Source organism: Carassius carassius, chromosome 14 (assembly GCF_963082965.1).
Source record: "Carassius carassius chromosome 14, fCarCar2.1, whole genome shotgun sequence".
NCBI classification, from domain to species: Eukaryota; Metazoa; Chordata; class Actinopteri; order Cypriniformes; family Cyprinidae; genus Carassius; species Carassius carassius.
Genome location: NC_081768.1, coordinates 12,469,606 through 12,494,461, shown reverse-complemented (window position 1 = coordinate 12,494,461; position 24,856 = coordinate 12,469,606). Strand labels below are relative to the sequence as shown.

The window sequence follows — 24,856 nt, the reverse complement described above, 5'->3', positions numbered from 1 at the left end:
CTTTTTTTTTTCTTTTTTTTTTAAATGACAGCTGACTTTAATAAGATCCCTGCTACTGAAGGCTCTCAGCTACGTTTGTTTCAAGAGCTGAAGTCAGAGAGCACCAAAATGGCATTTTCACTTATAATTGCATGACCTTACTTATGCTTGGTTACAAGACGCTTTTTGCTCTGACAGTCCTTCAATCTAGAGTTTCGATTATGGCACTGATCAAGAACAGAGAGGGACAAATGTAGATGTTTTATTATAACGACATGTATAACAGAACCACAATATGAACCTGTGCCACATATGGCATCTTGTAATATTCGGCTGTTATGCAGCACTTCTTGTGCTTATAGCATGAATGCTGCTCCATATAGTACAAATGTGCAGACTATCACTAATGTTAATATCTCTGTTGAAGAGTCAGAATTGATAGTATATTTTTCCACACATAAAAAGGTCACTCATAACACTTTGATCCTGAAAATCATGCATTTGGCATTTTCTTAATGCTGCATTTTAATCATGCCTGTTTTACTTTTGAAACGACCATGATAGCAGCCCAGTGATGATTAATGACAATACTTTATTTTTCTGGTTGTTGGCAACTAAGAGTGATGAAACTAGTTTTGAGGTACTGAGGGGGAGGGAAGGCAATTAGCTCAAACTGTAAAATCCACCAACATAAAGACCATCAATCTAGATGACTGAAACCACATGGTCAAGTGAATTCTGCACAATCCCTCAGAAAATTAGGAAAGCGTAATTGTCTAATAACGTGATTAAGAATCAGAGGTTACTGAAAATTTCAATGTTCTCATTAAGCCCTGGCACAACTTAATTTGAAGTCATTTTTATAAATATTGCATTGAATTTTAAACGCTGTGGTTGCCGGTGTTTATGCTTGTCTGTTAATTACCGTTTAACCTTTTATTAAAAGGAAAGTGCATTAAAAGCTTGTTAGGAAGCGGAAAAGCCAAGCTTTTTTTTCAGTGTCCATTTTTAGCATGAATTTGATGAGTCACCCAGCTCTGTAATAATGATGGTTAATGGTTTTGGTTTATAGTTCTTTTAAAATAAATATGATATAATTGCATAATATATAATGAATTGTAATCATTTGATCTGTTTTGTAACCATTTGAATATTTTTGTTTAATAATTATGCCATTTTGTTCATTCATTTTCCCATTTACTCATTAAGTTCAGGGTTATGCAATTTCATCTCAAAATTTGTGATTTCTAAGGCACTCCCACTTATTTCAGTTCTGATTGGTACCTAACTCTATGAATAATGCAAGTAGGTTATATCTGATCCTTTCCATATAGGCACCACAGATCAGGTGCATTCTCGTGCATTATTAATTGTGCCCATTAAAGGAATTGTAGTGAACTGAATGTTTGCCTTTAAGTGTGAAGTGGTGTAGCAATGTAAAAATGCTATATAAAAGCAAAACTATAAAAAAAATCAAGTCAAAGAAATGATACTCTAAACCAGGTGTTATTTTTGATGCTGCAGTTCAGAGCAAAGTGACCGACTGCAGTACCGCATGCAGCGCGTGCGTGCGGATTATGGGACGGATTGACATTGGAGAGATTATAGGACAGAGAAAACAAACTCCAGCCTGAATCAAACGACAGAACGCATTTGAACTCAAGCGGACCATCTTAATCTGCGCGCAGCCAAGGTGAAATATATTTGTTATGACGTAGAGGAAGAGCTACGTGGACGCCGTTACGTGTGTCGCGCGAATAGAAACATATAACCTATGCGTAAAAGCTGTAACCAATCGGCAAATCGATGCATCTTTACAAGTGTCTGCTTATATATTTACATTAGATAAATGTATTGGAAGTGATTGTGGAAACGGGCATTTACGTTGTTCAAATCAATTCGTCATTGAATAGGTGGAGATTAAGGTCGATCGCAGGTACTTGAAGCTATAGGCTATAGAAAGAGCATCATTTTTATGAGTGATATGGTTATAGAAATCCATATATATATATATATATATATATATATATATATGGATTACTATAACCATATCACGCATAAAAATGATGCTCTTTCTATAGCCTATATACATATATATATATATATATATATATATATATATATATATATATATATATATATATATATATATATATATATATATATATATATAAACAAATGTTTAAAACATTGTTTTCAAGACCTTCCAAGAACAGATCTGTTCATTAATTAAGTCATAATACCTTTGTGTTTCCTATTTATGAAGTTTTTCAGACATGAGTCAGCTGAGGTCCTTAGCTGGTGCCCTAAGAAGCAGTAGCCAATGGATGAGGGGGCAATTGGGGTCAAAGAGGCGAGTTTGTGATCCACTTCGTAACTGTTCGAGCAGGGCTGCTGAGCCCTCATTGGCGGCCTGCAGCTCCAGCTATGTCGTGGAGATGTACTACGCTTGGCTGGAGGATCACAAAAATGTTCATGAGGTGCAGTGAACATCTACTAAAGACACTCCAACTCCATCATGGTTCAGAAACCTAGTGTGCTTGCTGATAAGTGCAATGCAATGCTAAAATGCTAAAATGCTAAAAAAAAAAAAATCTGTAAACATCTTTTGCTCACGTTACACTCACTTTACATAAGTGTTACAAAGTGTTATCGTAGTAAAATTGATATGCTATTATATTTTGTTAATATTTTGAATTACATTTTATTTTAATTATTTCTTTCTTTGATGCTTTCATTTTATTTGTTGTTAAAGTTGTAGTAATTTTGTTTTGTTTTAGTCATTTTCATAGTATTTTATTTCTACTTTTTCTTTCTTTGACGTTTTAATTTTAATCTGAAAGTTTTAGTAATTTTGTTTTAGTAATTTTTTATAATATTTTTATAAAATGTATTTTTTTTAGTAGAATAAGAATAGAAATGGAATAAGTTTTATTTTTTTTCAATTGAGGCACTTTAAAAATTTGAAGTCTTCTTTGACCGTATGCATTTGGCAGACACTTTTTTTTATCCAAAGCAACTTACATTGCTTTCAGGGTAAACATTTGATCAGTTCATGCTTTGCCTGAGACTCAGACCCATGGCTTTGGTGATAATTCAATCACCCTAATGTAATTTTCCTTGCATGGAACACATGATGAATTATTTAGCAGAAAGTGTTAGCTCCACTGTACAGTAAAAGTGGATGGGGACTAGAGAAAATAAACAGCTTGGACATCTTGCTAAATCTCTCCTTTTGACATATGGAATTGAAATGATATTAGAGTGAGAGTAAATGGTGTTTTCAACGTCAGAAGACACTGAAACATTTTGTTTTGAATTAATAAGAAAATTTGACCTTTTGAAATATGCTTCGCTATATTTGTAACAGTCTTGGGATGCATATTTTCGTAACGCCCAAGCCAGCGGTTCAGAGGAGACTGGAGAGAAGCGTCTGTCCACGCTGCTCCAGGGACGAACCATGTCCCAGACACCTGCCATGTCAGAGAAGGTGGTGGAGGATCATTTGGCAGTCCACACTCTTATCAGAGCATATCAGGTAAAGTGAGGAGCTCTAGGTCTAGGTCTAGTTCTCTCAAGAATGAACATTTGCTGAAATTGTACTCACCCTCAGGCCATCCAAGATATAGTGATATAGAGTTTTTTCGCCCCATCTGAACAGATTTTGGAGAAGTTCCCTATTACATCACTTGCTCACTGCAGTGAAATGTTTTTCAACATGCAGCTTTCCACTTCACAAGGTGTTATTTGATGAACTGGATTATTGTGATGTTTTCATCAGCTGTTTGAACTCTTATTTTGATGGCACCCATTAATCTGGTGTAATGCCAAATTTATCCAAATCTGTTCTGATAAAGAAATTAACATGTCTACATCTTGGATGGCCTGAAGGTTAATTTCCAGTGAATTTTTTACTTTTGGGTGAACTATTCCATTTAACCACCAATGATAACTTTAACGATAACCATAACTAAGTTTTAAAAAATAATAAAGTATAACAATAGCAAAGTCTACACCACAGCTTTAACAATAACAGCACAGAGGAACAATATTGATGGTATCACATTTTTATTTTCCAGCAGTGTGGTTATTTTTAACAGAACATTTCCATCTATTGGTGTGGGTGTTATGATGTGAATAGGCCTTTAGACTGAAGATTAGAGACAGAAATGCAGAATTTCTGAGTAGTTTTTTTATTCATTTATTTATTTTTTTCAGTTGAGAGAATCTGATACACAATAAATTATTTTGATCAAATAATCAAATCATATTCTCCAACATTGGGACTGGGCTGCAACAAATCAAAGACTGGCCTGTACAGCCGTACATTTTATAGTGTCCCTGTGTAGTTATGCAAATCACGTGATTAAGTCTAACCTAATTAGGCTAGCTTTTTTTCCCTTTTGAAAATGAAAATATCAAAGAGATTGCTTGAATCAAAACAGGTGGTAACATTTTCCCTGCTTCCTCTAATTAATTAAATGAAGTATCATAGGGATTTATTAAATTTCGTCTTTTGGCAAAGCCAGCATTTTCTTTCCATCTCCTGTTGCCAGCCTGATGGGATTGTATGTTCAATTTATTGTGAATCCTTGTGAGATTTGTTAGTCATGTGTCACGCTGGTTCATATTTGTCTGGGTCAGATATCCCCTAGTTTGAGGGAATGCACTTCCTGGCTCAGTCTTGCTTCTGGTTCTTGTTTTTCTGTGGTTATGGAGATGGCGAGTCACATTCAATCATATGCATTTTGCTCACTTTAGGTACGTGGTCACCATGTGGCCAGGCTGGACCCTCTTGGCATCCTCACTGCAGATCTGGATTCCTTCGTTCCCTCAGATTTAATCACATCAATTGACAAGCTTGGTGAGATACCTATTTAGCATATTTAAGATGACTCTAATAAACACTCAATTATTTTCAGTGTCCTACTTTAAGAAGGATCTTTGTTATGAAAACATCCAGTAAATGCTGACTTAGTTCCTTGCTTGGGGCTCATCCTTAAGAGCGCTTTTGTTATTATTCTTTGTTAGCCTCCCTCTCAGCACCATTCAATACCTCAGCTGCTGAGTAATACACTTCTCTTTGAAAAGGAACTTCTTATTGCTAAATACACTGCATCTTACAGATTTAATGACATGACAATGACATACTGTATTTGTCTAATATCATTACATTTAGATTTTTTAGATGAAACCAAAATTAATACAAACAATATATTTCTATGAATGTTTAAAATGGACTATTATTATTATTATTCTTTTCTTTATCATAGACACTCTTATGTCATTGACCAACAGATTTCAGGCTTCCAAAAATATACAACAATATTTGTCTTTTCATTTTTATTTTAAATCCTTGTCTTTGTGGTTTATTTTGTCTACCATCAGCGCTATAGTTCTATCTTGCTTTACAAGGAAGCTCAAGCTACCGGAGCTGTGTCTAATGTAATTGGTGGCTGACTTTGCCAACCCCAGCCACTGTGTTTATACGTCACTGTGGCAACAAAGCTGCACCCTTCCGCTGCATACATCTCCTTTTTAATTATGAAAGGAAAATTAGATTGTTGGACCCGACTGGAAAAAACACTTTCATTGCAAAGTGAGGACTTCCAGTTATTAGACCATTTATCAAATGACAAATTGTGACCCCCATATCATTAAAATGCAAAATACTAACGATTAAATATGCTGAATGTATAGAATATATGGATTCTCTGCACATAAAACCCAATGCCGTGCTACTTCTAAGATGTTCCTCTGTTTAATCTTTTAGATCAGTCTTTTCATTTTAGCTCAGGGCTTCCGAAGATCATTGGAAGTTGCTTTCCCAATCTCATAATCAGAGCTGATAGCACTTCATATTATATAAGGATCAAGATTATTGTAATGAAGTTTAGTAACACTGCTGCTTGCGTTTTGGTAATTTGGTGACTCATAGTGCTCAATAAATGGAAAGGGGGAGAGAGAGTGCGTATGTGTCCGCTTTTAGGTGGTATGTGGTCAGCAAACCATTCCTCATTCGGCCATTACAGATTCCCCAGTCTCAGACAGCGACAGGGGCTGGAAGGGAGAGCTATGCCCCAGACTCAATCGCAAGCACAGGTTAATGTTATCTGAGATAAAGGCCCATAAATCTTCCCCTTTGCTCCTGTCGGGTCCTATTGCCTTTAGTGTCGCCAGAGTAGAAGGATGTAGGACATGTTTTCACAACAGATCGAAAAAGAGAGAGTAATAGCTGATGAGAAGACCTCTCAAAACATGCCTCTTTTACCTCAATACACTCTCATTGTGTCGGTCAGGTCAGGTTTTGTTACAGATTTTCCTATAGCCTCTGTGCAGCTAATGAGGGCTTGTAGTGGACCAGAGGCTCTTAATTTAGGTATGATGTATCTTTCCTCTTTATCTGTACTGTGGCTTTAATTCAATTTGCACCTGTCTCCTCTTGTGTGTGCTCCTCTCTTGAGGAGACACAGTCTTACTGATAGACCCCAGTGTTATCTACAGGAAGCATTTACAACCTACTGTGATTGCCTGGTTTTCTTTCACCGTTTGGGGGTGTAACTAACCATGAAATTGGTAATCATGTTAGTTAGGATTTACATATCGGGGCTCTAGGCTGTGACTAAATGGTTGAAAATGTGGCAAAATATAAAAATGTGCTACATTAATTTCAAATCTAGAAAATTTAGTGTCTGTCGTTGTGCGGTTTCTTTGGATATCTTCTTTTTAAAATTGGTCGTGAAGCAGCCGTTACCCTCTGCTTATTCACCATGGTAAAATTAATGACTTATTAAAGTCTGACTACATCTGCACAACACAAATAATCTCCAGTTTGTCTTAAAACAATGACTCGCTTTGTTTTAATCACTAATTGTATAGTCCTAAATATGCAAAAGTTCAAATATTTCAACGCATCCGGAGCTCAGATCGCATCCAAACAATACATATACGAACATGATCTGAATTCCACCAGCTCCCATACTACTCTTCATTGCAAATCAATAACTTCCATTCTGTCAAAAAGGCCACTTTCGCTTGTGGCAGCGTTTCCTGGAAGCATCATCTAACACAGCACAAGCTATGATGTCTGATTTGTGAATGCTTCTTTTTAGTGAGTCTTGTAAGGCAGCTGTTTGAATCAGATTCATTCAATAAATCATTCCTATCCATTTTTGAGACTGTGAGTCATTCCTCAGTTATGGCTGTTTAAAAACAAACAAACTGGAAACCATTCATGTATAATTCAGAAAAAAAGTTTTTGTTGTGTAAATGAATACTAGTACTTTATAATAAACTGTATGCGTATCATTAATATTAAATGTTTGACAGATTTTTTGGAACCATAATCAATACATCTTTACATCACTGTAACGCATAATATTTGGTTTAAAAAGGAACATTGCAGGGATCTTATTAACATTCATTACAGTATTTTTGTGTTGCTTTTTTGCTTTAATATGCTTCTCCTCTTTAATCTTTAGGGTCCTACGGCTTGGAAGAATCTGATCTGGATAAATCATTTCAGTTGCCACTAACCACATTTATCGGGGGAAATGAAAGCACACTCCCACTGAGAGAAATCATACACAGACTTGAGGTGGGTAGATGCTGGATTACTCTGATATCACCCAGTATTTGGGTAGAAACACTCTTTCCTCATTCCTCATTAGCTGGTTTTGTGCTTGTATTGATTCAGATACGGCATTGACTAGCTTTTCTGAAAGGATGTAATTTGGGCAAATATGACAAGCTATGATATTTAATTATCCTTCTAAAATGAATGCATTAATGAATGAAAGAGTAAAGAGAATTTGCTTGGAATGTTCCAGACATCATACTGTGGTCATACTGGAGTGGAGTTCATGTTCATCAACAATATGGAGCAGTGCCAGTGGATCAGACAGAAGTTTGAAACTCCAGGAATCATGACGTTTTCTGACAGAGAGAAGAGGACTTTGCTGGCCAGGCTGGTTCGCTCAACACGGTGCATATCTTTAAAATAAAGTACAGCATTTGTGTTATTTTCTTGTCTTCTTATTAGAGTATTATTTTTCCATGCTTAAACCCATTTTTATATTGGAACCAAACTGCATTTTATTTCTTCCTTTTAATTTAGTAAAGTAAAGCTGACAATGAAAGTATTTTTATGATGAACTTGATTCATTGTTCTAGGTTTGAAGATTTTCTTGCTAGGAAATGGTCTTCAGAGAAACGCTTTGGTTTGGAAGGCTGTGAGGTTCTCATCCCTGCCCTGAAGATGATCATTGACAAGTCCAGTGAAGCCGGTATAGAGAGTGTAATTATGGGAATGCCTCACAGGTACCTCCAAAACCTGCTCCATTCAATCTCACTCTGCTCTTATGAATCCACCCTAGCAATAATAACACAATGTCTGATTCACACAGAGGCCGACTGAACGTCCTGGCCAATGTAGTTCGCAAAGACCTGGATCAGATATTCTGTCAGTTCGATCCCAAACTTGAGGCTGCAGATGAGGTAATGCAATTTCACCTGATGAAAGATGATTTTCATTTCATTCTCGTTCTCTTATTGCATTTCTGATGTACATTTCACACTTCAATTTTCTTCAGGGTTCAGGAGATGTGAAATATCACTTGGGGATGTACCATGAACGGATAAACAGGGAAACAGATAAGAATATCACATTGTCTCTGATGGCAAACCCCTCTCACCTAGAGGCAGTAGATCCTGTCGTTCAGGGCAAGACCAAGGCAGAGCAGTTTTACAGAGGAGACACTGAAGGAAGGAGGGTGCTACATTTATCTTCAGATTATCTTTTAGGATGAGTCATTGTTAAATATAACCACATATTTTCTGCTGTATAGTGGCTCATTTGTTTGGAATGTTGGATGAATATAAACAAACAACACTTTTTTAAGCCATCAATTCCTTTCTTTACAGGTGATGTCTATTTTAATGCATGGTGACGCTGCTTTTGCGGGTCAGGGAGTCGTCTACGAAACCTTCCATCTCAGTGAACTGCCTTCATATACCACTTATGGCACCATCCATGTTGTGGTCAATAATCAGGTTAACATCAAACATCAGATTTTCCTATTAGAATCGACTAACATAAAACCTTAACCTTTGACCTTTTAGTATGTTGTAGATTGATGAGTGTTATCTGATGTTGCCAGATTGGATTCACCACAGATCCCCGAATGGCACGTTCCTCTCACTACCCAACGGATGTGGCTCGCGTAGTCAATGCACCCATCTTCCATGTCAACGCTGATGACCCAGAGGCTGTGATGTATGTTTGTAAGGTTGCTGCAGAATGGAGAAACACTTTCAACAAGGATGTGGTGATAGACCTGGTAAATACTGTGAAGACACCTCCTACATATCACAGAACATATCACTGAATGTTACGGTAAATCACTTACTGGAAAGGACTGCTCGATTACACAACTAAAGATCTATCATCCTGGTTCAAGAATCACTATGTTTTCTCTTAAACTAAGTGATTTCAAACAATAGTTTGTGAAGGTACTGCACGGGCTCCACAGATATTTAAAACCTAATTATTTTTAAACACAATTTGAAAACTTTTAACTTTTTTTTTCTACTTCAGTGGCCACCTACATTTTAGACAATATGGCCAGTTACTAGGGCAGCTTTTACAAAGCAAAGCTAAAGCATTATCATTGGTTGTGCATCCCTGAGCAATATACTGTACAGTAGTGATGTTTTGTCTGTGAATGAATCAGTGGTTCTAAATGAATTGGTGGAGTGAATGAATCAAAGACTCAAAAACATTCCTGAATGAATCAGTGAATGAGTTGTTGAACAAATTTGTGTTAATGATTCTCTTCTCACGACCTGGTATAACAATGTAACCATGCAGAAAAGCTCACTGAAGTGTCCTCACTACTAAAGGCCTGTTCACACCTTTAAAAGGATAGTTCACCCAAAAATGACGCAGCCTCATTTTTTTTCCAAACCCATAAAACCTTTGTTTCTTCTTCTGAAAAAACAAATACCACATTCTAGGTCCAGAAAGGTAGTAAGGACATTCTTAAAATAGTCCATGTGACATAAGCGGTTCAATCTTAATTTCAAGAAGCTACGAGAATACATTTTGTGTACAATAAAAAAAAAAAAAAAACTTTATTCATCAGTTTCTTATTTTTCCTGTCAGTCTTCGATATGTATTCACAAGAGTACTATGACGCATGCATCTGATGCTGCTGACGCATGAGCCAGTATTCTGACGTAGAATCGAGATGCGCTGCACCTTGTTTGCAAGCAGAGGTATACTCATGCATGCATTGTGGTATTCTCATGAAAACTCACCAAAGACTGAGACAGAAGAGATGAAATTGTTGAATAAAGCCATTATTTTTGCACAAAAAAGACTGTCATAGCTGCATAAAATTAAGATAGACATTAAATCTTTGGTAAACAGTGGAAATACTGTTATTTTAGACAATAGAAATTATTTGGTTGATTAATGATACTGAATTTGCATATTTATACACATATATTGACGTTCTGGTGTATTTTATAGGTGTGTTACCGGCGGTTTGGACATAATGAGATGGATGAGCCCATGTTCACCCAACCCCTCATGTACAAGCAGATCCGGAAACAGGAACATGTGCTGAAGAAGTACGCCGACAAGCTCATCTCTGAGGGAGTTGTAACACTGCAAGAGTTTGAGGTTTGCGTCTCACTCTATGGAAATCTCATTACTGTGTCATTATGTAAAGTGAAAATGTCCACCTGCTGTTGTTCCTCCCACAGGTCATCCTAACTGACCTTTTTAACTCATCTAAAGCATCTTTTCCACAGCTGTTGTTTTCCTGGCCTATTAGGGAGTGATGGGTTTCCTGTGCCGTTTGTGTATTGTTTCCTGACAATTGATGGAGGCTGCCTTCAGATGCTCAGCCAATGTCTTTTCGCTCTGGTGATGACACGTTTCATACTTCACCCGCTGACCCGGGCTCTCGTTCCCTGGGCTCAGAGCTAGCCCCCCTTCCCCCCCAACCACCCTCAGATTTGTGTCGCCGTAGAAACCACAATCGTCGGACCAAACCATCCCTCCAGTGCCGATAGCTGACACCTTGTCTCGCCCGGCGACAGCTCGTTTTATTTACAACTGCATCCCTGTCACTCTTCACTTGCTGACATAGCTCAGGGGATTTCACTTAGAGAATAAATTGTAACTGGAATCTTGCTGTTTTCTCTACGCCGTAGCACATAGGTGCCATGAATCATTAATTAATAATTTGTCACGAATGTGTCATGTGTCTGGGTTTTTTTGATGAATATAGTGGATGGCGGGCTAGCGCTGTACTGTGAATTGTTTTCAGGAGGAGGTTGCTAAATATGACAAGATCTGTGAGGAGGCGTATACCAGCTCTAAAGATGAGAAGATCCTACACATCCGCCACTGGCTTGACTCTCCGTGGCCAGGTACATATTGAAGACTTTATAGAGGCTAGGTGTCTCAGTGAAAATATAAGATCAGGATTTCTCGAACTTTTTCCTCCCATTGTCAACTTAATCATTGTACCTTCGATTTTATATAGCGGTTTTTATACAGTAAAGGTTGTTTCAAAGCAGCTTCACATTATTGAACAGGAAAATAACAGAATCAATGATGCATGCTTCAAAAATTAGGCAAATCCAATTTTTTCTTTAAAGTAGCTGTAGTGAGACAATAGTGTCATTATTCAGCACCAGTCAGTTCAGTCTAATAATTGTGTTCATTCATTATGAAAAAAGTTCAATTCAGCATTAACAGTGCTATCAAAGACAGTAGGGTCATTATTCAGTGTTGATTCAGTTAGTTAAGTAACAGTGTAGGTTTATATATATATATATATATCACTCTTTATTAACTTCATAATAATTTTTGTTGCAAAAATAAGCTTTAAATAATAACACACACACACACATATATATATATATATATATATATATATATATATATATATATATATATACACACACACACACACACACACCTCAACATACTGATCTTTTGTGATCTCTCTTGCATTCATCACTTTTTTCAGCTTACTTTTTTTTTGTTCAGGAGTCTTATTACTTTATTAACATCACTCTTTATTAACTTCATAATAGTTTTGGTTGCAAAAATCATGAATTATTTACTAATTCGAGAAAATAATTTAGTCATTATTCAGCTCGATTCAGGTCAAGTTTTGTTCTTATTTTGTTCTTGTCCGTAACCATTTTTGAAGGTTCCCTTGTCCTAGTTTTGTTTTTAAAACTTTTAACTTTTAATCAGATTTTAATATATGGGCACTCCTAGTTTCTGTAAATTCCAAAAAGTGTTTAAAATAATTAGAATTAAAAATAAAATAATACAATTATTAGTGTCATTTGTGATTTATTAGATAAAGTGTAAGGATTTATAAAAATCTTTGTAAACATGTTATTTTAAGGTGTCTTTGTTACACATATTACATGCACTTACTATTTTGATAACAATAAATTATACATAATTACATGCAAGTAACCCTAAGCAAAAATTATGTATTTAATTAATCTTATTCAAAACTTAGAAGCATAATTACACTGTAACAAGGACAACTTAAAATAAAGTGTAACCAAATCTTTTTACTCATAATTTATTGTCAGTAAAATATTTTAATATTTTAAAATAACAAACAAAATGTATATTCTTTATAAAATGCCAATGGCATTTTAAGATGAATTTATACAGTAAGACTTTTCCAGGTCTAGAGATCACACTACCTTGCATATTCGGGTTTTCAAGACTGTGGAAATTGAATTTAATGCTTGTTTTGTCTTATTTGAAAGCATTTTAAGTCCTTTTTAGACTCCTTTTAAAGTTTGCTAAGGCCCACTGGTTGAGCACCACTGATTTAGATCTTTTGATGGTGATATGTGCTCTGTTTTGTGTTTAAGACTTCTTCAAACCAGATGGAGAGCCAAAGAGCATGAGCTGCCCTTTCACTGGACTAAACGAAGAGGAGCTCAGGCACATTGGTGAGGTAGCCAGCTCAGTCCCTCTGAAAGATTTTGCAGTTCACAGTGGTGAGTTTCATGTATTTTAGCATTTAATTCAGATGTTTGTTTGTTGCAGTGTTGAAGCCTCAATTTCTATCCTAAATTATAAAAATATGAGTTCCTTAACTTGGGGTGTTGTAGCTCAGTGGGCAGAAATCTAGGCTGGTAACTGAAAGGTTGTAGGTTCAAAAACTAGAAAAGCTTAATCCCTGAACTTAATCACCAAAATACACATTATAAAAGTATCATAAAACTAGTCAACTTTTTGGTTATATTTTGATATTTTAAAATCTTCAGATGCCATATGACGCCTACTCGCATATGACTTTTACCAACAAAAAGTGTCTTAGAAAATTTAAATCAATATATTGTTTTCTGTAAGTGAGTAAACAAGATGATTTTCACATCATTTAGAAAGAAAAGTTCTAGGCTACAAGCTCCAGTTCTCAAAGATCCCGGGAACCATTGTTCTTTATGTGTTTTATGGCCTTATTCAAGTGATTTAACATTTTTAGTTTTTCACTAACCACGCATAACATTTTTTTTCTCAAAAATACAGTCATGTACTATCATGCATTTCACATATTATTATAGCCCAGTTTGTGCTGATTACAGTGAGATTAGATTTTACCCATTTAGATATTTATAAGAAACTGAAAAAAGCACAAATGTCAGGGCATGACAAAACTTCTCCAGGCCCCAAAAATACCCTTAGACTCCAGAGGGTTAAATAAAAATTCCTGAAAAATGATCCTTAACATTTTTGCTTAAAATTTTGATTACTATTGTTTTTTTTTTTTTTTGGAAAAGAGCAAAAGTGCATTCCATGGAAGACAGAAAGTCATACAATGTTTAAAAAGACATGAGAGTGAGTAAATGTTGACTTAATTTTCACTTTTGCCTGAACTATCATCACTTTAATTATTGCTGTGGAGTCCCCGAGGCCTTTCCCAGCAGTCAGTTCATCAACTAGATTATATCTTATGTACTGTTAAGCTTTAACCACTAGGGACAAAGCACTGGAAACTGACATTAAAGCATTGCAGGATGATGGTGGTAATGGTGTGGAACATCAAAAAACCCTGACAGATGATCCTCAGACATTCCTGATATAGGAATGTCTCATTGCTCCACATGGGTCATCATTTTCTTTCACTGAGCAGCAGACGCAGGGGAGCTATAGTGGGTTGATGGAGTTGCACTATGGGACCATTGCACTTAAAGAGCTGACTCCAATCTGGCTGCCTTAAATTCTGCTAAATCACCTTAACCACCGTAGCCCTCCAGCTTAATTCTGTTTATGGCCTGCCTCTGAGCACAACTACCTCAAAGCATCAGATCAACCCACCGGCAAACGTATTTCTCTGACACAGACCAGTGCTTTAGTCCAATGAGATATCATGTATGAAAAACCAGGCTACCCTGATGGGGTTGATTCTCATAAACACGAACTGTAGAAGGCATAGACATAAAACATATTTTAGAACTTTGAACTAAAATTGATCTTTCAGATGATTTTTTGTCTGATACATTTGGTAGGTATTAGTATAAAGTTATTGGTCAATTGCCAGTAAGTTTATTTATATAGCACATTTCGTACACAATGGTAATTCAAACTGCTTTACATAAAAGAAAGTAAAAATCATCAAAAATAAAACAAGCAATTTAAAAACTTTGAAGATGATTAAAAAAATACTTATTTAAAATGAATTTAAAACATTTAAAAATATAAAATGATTTGACATAAAATACAGTCAATATGTAAAATACAGTGCAATCAGTTCGGACATCGCACAGTGCTCATTCAATAAATGCACAGCTTAACGACTTACTCAATAAATGCACAGTTTCCTGACTTGATTTTTAGTTGTTTGACCCCTAGAGTCAAGGTATGCATTCACCTTGAAAACTTCATCTTTGTTTCCAAATGCAATGACTTCAGTTTTTTCCTTGTTTAACTGAAGAAAGTTATGGCACATCCAACTATTAATTTCATCAATACACTGGCAGACGGAGTCAATGGGGCTGTAGTCATTTGGAGATAAGGCTAGGTAAATCTGGGTATCATCAGCATACCTGTGATAGGCAATTTGGTTCTTTCTCATTATTTGACTTAGTGGGAGCATATACAGGCTAAAAAAGAGCGATGCAAGAATGGAGCCTTGTGGGACTCCACATGTCATGGATGTCCACTTAGACTTATGCTCTCCTAGACTCACATAATAACCTCTCAAGTAAAACAAAAATACTATAGTTTATTGCCATCCAACAAGAAATACTCTTTTTGTGAAGAAAAACTTTTTTTAAATGGTCCCAGATGCATAACATTTTTTTTTTCATGAAGCCAAAAAATATGTATTGGTGTGTGTGTGTGTGTGTGTGTGTGTATGTAAATAAAAACAGCAAGGTTAATTATGTTGGCTTGACAAAGCTTTTATACGTTTTAAGACATTTAGCTTTTTCTTCTGATGCATTTTTTAAAACAATTTTTTTTAATGTAACTCATCCTAAAACTTTAAATCTACACCCACCAAGTTCAGCACAGACGTTTGGTCTTTTCTGACTCTACTAGTGTATGTTTTCTCTTATACACTTTTGCTGCACGACAGACAAATATCCCATAGACTTCCAATGAAAACGTCTACTATCTAGCTTATCTATCAAACAGGGCTTTGTCAAGCCAATATCGAAGTTTTACAACTTTTGGTTTCTAGTAAATTTTATTTATTTTCAAAGTATCACTCAACAAAAGATACAAATTTGTGATTTTCTGTATGTTCTGTATCTGTGTTATTCCAGGCTTGTCACGTATCCTTCGAGGCAGAGCAGATATGGTTGCGAAGCGCACTGTGGACTGGGCCCTGGCAGAGTACGTGGCCTTTGGCTCTTTGCTGAAGGATGGTATTCATGTGAGACTCAGTGGACAAGATGTGGAAAGAGGAACATTTAGGTAAGACAGTCAATCCATTTCATGAAAATGACTGTGGCTGCTCCCTTTTTCTGTTTTATGTTGTGTGAATGGAGCAAAAAGAGTTGCAGTCATGGAAGACCATCAGTTATTGCCATATATTTTCTAAACAGCGTGATTTCACGTATTGGGCCACTTTCCATTCCTTAAGTGACTAGATTTCTGTAACTAAAAATAACCAAGTATATATTTTCCACCTTATGGCTCCATTAAAACTAAAATGTCAACACTTGACAAATGACGTCAGCTTGTCACACGCACGCAGAGTCCTCTGAGAGATACCCACATGGTGCCGTCATGGTACTTCTTCTGAAGAAAACCCGTTTTATGTCACCCCATAGCGGTACAGACACATACTCCCACTTCTGTTTGTTACTGTCAAGAGCAAGGTAATTTGGCAGTCAGGTTTGTTTGAAATAGTACACACTCATAGACATCAGAGCAACTGAATTTATCACACAACAAATGGCATTATTTACAGATTCCCTTTACAGTTTTTGACTCTAGAGTTTCCTTTCAATGAGCTACACTAGACAGTTTTATGCTTTGCTTAGAACATAATGAAGGTAAAACGCAAGTGAAAAGACGTCAGCAAAGTAGCTTCTGTGTGATATGAGCCTTTTTATCAAAGTAGATTGTTTGCCAATGCGTATATGCAGTTCTATCTTTATTCGCATGCAAAGGCTCAGGGAGTGAACATATTGGTGTGCTCCAGTCTGCTGGTTCTGCTTGTTACTCAGGGAGTTAATGGCTATGAGTAATTGATTCAGTCTACTGTGTTTGTGTATGCACTGAGTACTGTGCTCTGGTCCCTTGATTGATGAATCCAACTCACAGCTGATGCACTGTGGAAACTGTTTACTCCCCAGATTCTCTGTGTTTCCAGAGCTAACCCACAGAGACAGGACACTTTAGCTTAAAGAGCCACTTTTGATTTACATTTGTGATTAAATGAGCATGGCAGACAGACCCCAATTAGCCTGAACACATTCCTTGTGGTTACATTCTCCATTTCACAACATTATCTTTCGAAAGAGCCCATATTTGTCAAATATGAATTACCCAGCTTGTTGGGAAATATACATATTTGTGTTAATACTGTATTTAAATTATTGTTATGTCTATGTACTCCTTGTAAATCGGGATGGCCAGCGTAGGACATCATTACTGTGATATTTAAAGGAGTTTAAAGATTGTCTAATCGCACTGGGTCTGATGGCTGGTTTGAACATCACATCAGAGTAAGCCAGCAAAACGCATCACATCTCCTCTCCGAAATCCACTGCCGCCCATGATGTCTCACACTGATAGGACATAAAGAGTTAGAGTGCCTCTGACAATACAACTTAAGAAAAGATTCCTAAGAAAATCCTTAAGGTGTTATTTTATTTTATTAAAATATTAAAATTTAAACACACACACACACACACATATATATATACACACAAGTATTCCATTATTCCAGTCTTCAGTGTCTTATGATCCTTCAGAGATCATTATATGTTGAATTGGTGTTCAAGAAACATTTCTTCTTATTATAAATGTGTGTGTGTGATGTTTTTGCAGTCACCGTCACCACGTCTTGCATGATCAGGAAGTTGATAAGCGCTTCTGCATTCCGATGAACCACCTGTGGCCGAACCAGGCTCTCTACACAGTGTGCAACAGCTCCTTGTCTGAATATGGCGTTTTGGGTAAGAATTAACGTGCTCAATTTGCATCTGGTTATCAATCAGCATGCACAAAAATAAATAAATAAATAAACTTCCAAGGTATTCCTTGTTTTTGATATCTGTAAATTACCTCCAGAAATGACCAGCCTGTACAGAACAAACTGCATATTCAGCAGCACATCTATTTGCAAAATCCATACTAAGAAGCTTTTATGTAACAATATTTTTCTGTCCAAGTATTCTGACATGTTCATATTGCTTAGGGTTTGAGCTGGGTTTTGCCATGGCTAGTCCTAATGCCCTGGTGTGCTGGGAGGCTCAGTTTGGCGACTTCCAAAACACAGCCCAGTGCATCATAGACCAGTTCATCTCTCCAGGCCAGGCCAAGTGGGTCCGCCACAATGGCATTGTTTTACTGTTGCCTCATGGGATGGAGGGAATGGTGAGTCTGCTGATGGCATTTTACATATTATACACTACTACTCAAAAGTTTGGACTAATTATGATTGTTTCAATGTTTTAGAAAGAAGTCTTCTTCTTATGCTCTTATGCTCAACAAGGCTGCATTTATTTGATCAAAAATACAGTAAAATCATTGTGAAATATTATTATAATTAAAAATAAATGTTTTCTAATTGAATTTGTTTTCAAATGTAGTTTATTCCTGTGGTGGCAAAGCTGAATTTTTTTAGCATCATTACTCCAGTCTTCAATGTCACACGATACTTCAGATTGTCATTCTAATATGCAGATTTGGTACTCACTTATTATTGGTTCTCAGTTAACAGTTCTTCTTATTATCAATGTTGAATTTTTTTTTTTTTTTGCCACGTAATATTTTAGAGGAAATGCCGAAATGGTAATATTTTTTTTAGGATTATTTTATGAATAGAGAGTTTATTTGAAATAGAAATATTTTTTAGCATTATGAATGTCTTTTTTGTTAGTTCAATAATTAATAAATCAATATGAATTTATTTTCTTTTTCTTTGTCTTTTACATCATACTTTTAAATAATAGTATATCATGGTTTCCACAACAATGTGAAGCAGCATGCAGCAGCTGTTTTCAACATTAAAAATAATAAGATATGTTTATTAAGCAGAAAATCAGCAATAAATAAAAATGTGAATCATTGAACACTAATAATAATTGAGCACCGAATCATCATAATAGAATCATTTTTGAAAGACTAAGCCAAGACTCAGCCTTGCCATCACAGTAATAAATGCAATCTTAACATATATTAAAAATAGAAGAAAAATATTTTAATTGTAATAATATTTGACAGTATTAGTGTTTTACTCTATTTTTGATCAAATAAAAGTAGCCTTGGCAAGCATAAAAGACTTCGTTTAAAAACATTTTAAAAAATGTGCAGATTGGTAATGTATATATACACTCTTGCATATTTTTCCTCATCAGCTTTGTTGTATCTTAATACAGAAGTATCTGTTCCAGTAGCATATGTCATTGAAAAAACACAAGACAGTAGAATAATTATCATGTGCTGTATTATTTAACTCTGCCTTTGCCCTATTAGACCATATCAAAGCAAATGCTATTTTTAGAGTCAGTAGGTCATAACAATCCTAAATTGACCACTGAATCTAATTTCCTGCAGAGATAAACTGCAGGGTTAAATCTTTTTCAGTCCTTTCCTTGACTCAAAGGCAGAATAGCTGTACTAAGATCAATAATGATGACTCAAGTTTGGTCTGAGCCAATAAATGAGGCTATAATTCTTTAGCTTAGTGTGGCGTTTGATAGACCTACTCTCATTAGTGCTGGTGTGTTTGCACTAATGAGCAGGGCCCAGAGCACTCGTCAGCACGGCCTGAGCGCTTCCTGCAGATGAGCAAGGATGACCCTGATCGCTATCCGGTAAGTGGCCCTTTCCTGCCATGCCTCATGCTGAATGGCCACAGGTAGTTTGAAATGGACACACTTCACTGATTACCAATTAGTTTGATGCTTAATATAGTTCTTGTTAATACTGCTTTCCTGTTTAGTCTAGCAGTATGTCAGTTACAGTGGCAGGGCACTGGGGTGACAAGAATGGTTCTAATTACAAGCCTGATCAGTATTTACAAGACGTGATCATTAAACAGGTTATTGAAAAAAACAGTCAGAAGTTAAATCAATTCATGAATCTCCTCTTAATGCGAAGGAAGTCTTTCGTGGAAATGTAAAATCAAACCCTTGTGTTATTTTGGATTTTTATATATTTTAATATATGAATTTATAAATCTATTGAAATATGATAGAATTGTGTTTTTTTTGTGTGTTTTTTTTTTACCAACTTTTACTTTGAAACATTATAGGTTTGCTTTGTTTGCCTCATTTAAGGAATTCACTGGAGATTTTGAGGTCCAGCAGCTCTATGACTGTAACTGGATCGTGGTCAATTGTTCAACACCTGCCAACTACTTCCATGTGCTTAGAAGGCAAATCGTATTGCCATTCAGAAAGCCAGTAAGATAAAACTTTTTCCTTGTTTGGGATCAGTAAGATTTTCAATGTTTTTCTTATGCTCATCAAGCCTGTATCTATTTGATCAAAAATACAGACAAACATTTAAAATAACAGTTTTCTATTTTAATATACTTTAAAATATGATGTATTCCTGTCAAGCGAAGCTGAATTTTCAGCATCAGTACTCCAGTCTTCAGTGTCACATGATCCTTCAGAAATCATTCTACAAACCCGATTCCAAAAAAGTTGGGACACTGTACATATTTTGGGTAAAAAAAGGAATGGAATAATTTACAAATCTCAAACTTATATTTTATTCACAATAGAATATAGATAACATATCAAATGTTGAAAGTGAGACATTTTGAAATGTCATGCCAAAAATTGGCTCATTTTGGATTTCATGAGAGCTACACATTCTAGTTGGGACTGGTAGCAATAAGAGGCCGGACAAGTTAAATGTACATATAAGAAACAGCTGGAAGACCAATTTGCAACTTATTAGGTCAATTGGATTGGGTACATGATTGGGTATAAAAAGAGCCTCTCAGAGTGGCAGTGTCTCTCAGAAGTCAAGATGGGCAGAGGATCACCAATTCCCCCAATGCTGCAGCGAAAAATAGTGAAGCAATATCAGAAAGGAGTATCTCTGAGAAAAATTGCAAAGAGTTTGAAGTTATCATCATCTACAGTGCATAATATCATCCAAAGATTCAGAGAATCTGGAAAAATCTCTGTGTGTAAGGGTCAAGGCCGGAAAACCATACTGGATGCCCGTGATCTTCGGGCCCTTAGACGGCAATGAATCACATACAGGAATGCTACTGTAATGGAAATCACAACATCGGCTCAGGAATACTTCCACAAAACACTGTCAGTGAACACAATCCACCGTGCCATTCACTGTTGCCAGCTAAAACTCAAAGAAGAAGCCATATCTAAACATGATTAAGTTTTTTCTGGGCCAAGTCTCATTTAAAATGGACTGTGGCAAAGTTGAAAATTGTTCTATGGTCAGACGAATCAAAATTTGAAGTTCTGTTTGGAAAACTGGGACGTCATGTCATCCGGACTAAAGAGGACAAGGACAACCGAAGTTGTTATCAGTACTCAGTTCAGAAGCCTGCATCTCTGGATGGTATGGGGTTGCATGAGTGCGTGTGGCATGGGCAGCTTACACATCTGGAAAGGCACCATCAATGCCGAAAGGTATATCCAAGTTCTAGAACAACATATGCTCCCATCCAGACGTCGTCTCTTTCAAGGAAGCCCTTGCATTTTCCAACATGACAATGCCAGACCACATACTGCATCAATTACACCATCACGGCTGTGTAGAAGAAGGATTCGGGTACTGAAATGACCAGCCTGCAGTCCAGATCTTTCACCCAGAAACATTTGGTGCATCATAAAGAGGAAGATGCGACAAAGAAGACCTCAGACAGCTGAGCAACTAGAAGCCAGTATTAGACAAGAATGGGAGAACATTCCTATTCCTAAACTTGAGCAGCTTGTCTTCTCAGTCCCCATACGTTTACAGACTGTTATAAAAAGAAGAGGGGATGCCACTCAGTGGTAAACATGGCCTTGTCCCAACTTTTTGAGATGTGTTGATGCCATGAAATGTAAAATCAACTTTTTTTCTTCTTAAAATGATACATTTTCTCAGTTTAAACATTTAATATGTCATATGTTAAATCCTGAATAAAATATTGAAATTTGAAATTTCCACATCATTGCATTGTTTTGTACAGTGTCCCAACTTTTTTGGAATCGGCTTTGTAATATGCTGATTTAAAATCAATATTGGAAACAGCTGTGCTGATAATATTTATTGGGACCTGTGAATCTTTTAAATAATTTTTATAAATAAAATGTTAAAAAATATGTTTATTTAAAACAGAAATGTTGTTTTACAATATACACTACTATTCAAAAGTTTGGGGTCAGTAAATTTTTTCTTTCTTTTTTTTTTTTTTAAGAAATTAATTAAATGGATAAATAGTTAAAAGTAAAGATTTATATTGTTTGAAAAGATTTATATTTTGAATAAATGCTGTCCCTTTTAACTATTTATTCATCAAAGAATCAAATAAAAAATAATCAAAGTTCCAAAAAATATTAAGCCGCCCAACAGTTTCAACACTGATAATAAATATCAGTATATTAGAAAAATTTCTGAAGGATCATGTGACACTGAAGACTGGAGTAATAGCTGAGGAAAATTAAAAGCTGCATCACAGAAATAAATTATATTTTAAAGTATATTAAAATAGGAAACCAATATTAGAAATTGTAATAATATTTCAGAATATTACAGTTTTTTTCTGTATTTTGGATCAAATAAATACAGCCTTGATGAACATAAGAGACTCCATTAAAAAAAAACATTAAAAATCTTACTGATCCCAAAATTTGAGAGAAAATGTACACTGAAAGATGTGGTACTTTGTGCTACATAGGTGTTATGAATTTAGTCTTAAGTTTAATGTCACAGCTGCTGTCAAGGTAGTTTGATGGACTTTATTAACTTAAGCTTTTTTTTTTTTAAGATTTTATATGAAAGTTTGACGAATGTCCTAACATTTTTTGCTTCTGTGCCACTGCAATTGTCTAAAGTGATTCCCTGTTGTGGAGAAATGCAGAGGTTTGTGGAGCATGAGAAAATCTCTTCCTGAGCAAATTAAATTGAGCGGGATGATATTGTTCGTTTTGTATGAAAGTGCTCTTAATTTACTGTTTTGCTTGGTTTCACAGCTGTGTTTTTATAACTACTCTTCTGTATTCCAGTAGATTGAAGTTTTAAAGTTTAAAAGTGTCTGATAGCAACTATAAATCAAAGATAGTTTGACTGACCACATTTTCATATTCTTATATTCTTATTCAGCTGATCATTTTCACACCAAAGTCTTTACTGAGGCTGCCCGAGGCACGCTCCAGTTTCGATGAGATGATCACAGGTACAAAATTCTGGTAGACTTTAAATTCTGTCCAGCTTTTGGGAATAGAATTTGGCCTTATCTAATTCATCTATGTTGCAGGGACAAAATTCCTAAGGATAATTCAAGATGGTGGTCCTGCATCCAAACACCCAGAAAAAGTCAAAAGGGTCATCTTCTGCACCGGAAAAGTGTACTATGAGCTGGCAAAAGAGAGAAAACAGCTGAAGTTGGAGGAGGATGTTGTAATTGTCAGATTGGAGCAGGTTGCCAATTATAGTTTCCTGTGGTATAAAGTGTAATGACACTGCAAAAATGACTGTTTTCACAATCAAATTCTTCCCCTTTAGATATCACCCTTCCCTTTTGACCTCATCAAGGCTGAGGTTGAGAAGTACAGCAATGCTGAACTCATATGGTGTCAAGAGGAGCACAAGAATATGGGCTACTATGATTATATAAGGCCACGTTTCCTCACAGTGCACTCTAGGAATCCGATTTGGTGAGTCTCTTCTTAAAAGAATAGTTCACCCAAAAGTAAAAACTTGCTGAAAAAACTTATCTACAGTACATCTTGGATGGCCTGTACTGTTTTTTAAGCAAATTTTCATTTTTGAGTGAATTATTCTTTTGAGCTAAATGTTTGATGTAGCCTAATCAAACTTATATACAGTACACCAAACTAAAAACTTTAAAATTTAATTTTAGGTATGTTGGCCGTGACCCTGCTGCAGCCCCTGCCACAGGAAACAAATTCACTCATCTGGCTGAGCTGAAGAGGTTCTTGGACACTGCGTTTAACCTAGAGGCTTTCAAGGGCAGGCGTTTTTGATGCTTTTGTGTTAGATGTGGAAGTTAGATTTTAAAATTAAATATAACAGTTATCAACACACCACGATTTATTAAATAAGGTCACTTTCATGTTGCCAAAATATATTGATCAATTGAGCTAAAAAAACAGCAAATATTAATTTGTTTAGCCCATTTATCCATAGATTTGCACCAGAAACTCCTTATCTGTCTTAAGTAATCTGATTTTCGTGGGTTTTTTTTTTTCGTCTTCCATAACTGTCACACTTGGCTTCATCCTGAGACATCAAACAGATGGCATGTAGACAAGAAACAATATTCTCTATGGCAGTGGTGATATTCTCTGTAGCTTCCACAAAATATGCTTCCGTTTTAGGGTTCTTGTGGCTTTTAGGACTTGTGGGAATCATTACATTTACAGCATCAACATGTCTGTGACAACTTTGAAATGCTATACACACTGGGAAAGAAATAAAAAGAAATTACTAAACAATTACTTTAACCACCAGTCTGATAAGCACAAGTATCTGATGCAATATCTTTCTGTGTAATCTTTCTGTCAGCAAACTGGATTTATGGTGGATTTTAGCAACATTAAAACTTACATACATACATATTCTGTGGCTGCTTATACTCTACATAGTTAAACCATTAATTGTCACTCAAGCTGGACTAAACAGCTATAACTAGCAACTATAATCTGTGCTTTTGGTTATTCAGATTTGGATGTAGAATAGTATAGAGACCAGGCATTGCTCATGGAGAAAAAAGTGATCATAAATATAATTCACTGTGATAGACTGTGATAAATGATAGACGTTTCTCAGCAATAAACTCATGTCACTGACAAACGATTGCTGTTTGCTTTGTTATATCATTTTTCATATACCTGTGCACATACATAAGAGGTGTCTCTACAAACAGTGTGCTGCCTTCCTATACAGCAAGACAACATTAGTGGACTTAAAAGCATGCCAGAAAACGCTGTC

At 35.9% G+C, this 24,856-nt stretch overlaps 1 protein-coding gene across 2 annotated transcripts; it reads left to right on the top strand.

Moving 5' to 3' along the window:
- Window positions 1–1,503: 1,503 nt before the first annotated feature.
- ogdhl (oxoglutarate dehydrogenase L) lies at window positions 1,504–24,471 on the top strand. Of its 2 annotated transcripts, XM_059566140.1 has the most exons (23): window positions 1,508–1,672; window positions 2,246–2,459; window positions 3,350–3,517; window positions 4,741–4,843; window positions 7,461–7,576; window positions 7,809–7,963; window positions 8,152–8,298; window positions 8,385–8,475; window positions 8,571–8,750; window positions 8,902–9,030; window positions 9,138–9,317; window positions 10,511–10,663; window positions 11,316–11,418; window positions 12,901–13,029; window positions 15,802–15,952; window positions 17,537–17,664; window positions 17,907–18,085; window positions 19,456–19,527; window positions 19,993–20,118; window positions 23,006–23,078; window positions 23,160–23,323; window positions 23,408–23,559; window positions 23,766–24,471. In XM_059566140.1, the coding sequence occupies exons 2-23, from the start codon at window positions 2,256–2,258 to the stop codon at window positions 23,887–23,889; spliced, it is 3,027 nt and encodes a 1,008-aa protein (XP_059422123.1). In that variant the 5' UTR covers window positions 1,508–1,672; window positions 2,246–2,255; the 3' UTR covers window positions 23,890–24,471. The 2 variants fall into 2 exon arrangements, 1 of the variants encoding a protein (XP_059422123.1); XR_009437518.1 differs by lacking the exons at window positions 12,901–13,029; window positions 15,802–15,952; window positions 17,537–17,664; ... (5 more) ...; window positions 23,408–23,559; window positions 23,766–24,471 and adding an exon at window positions 10,795–10,909 and having other exon boundaries at window positions 1,504–1,672.
- Window positions 24,472–24,856: the final 385 nt, after the last annotated feature.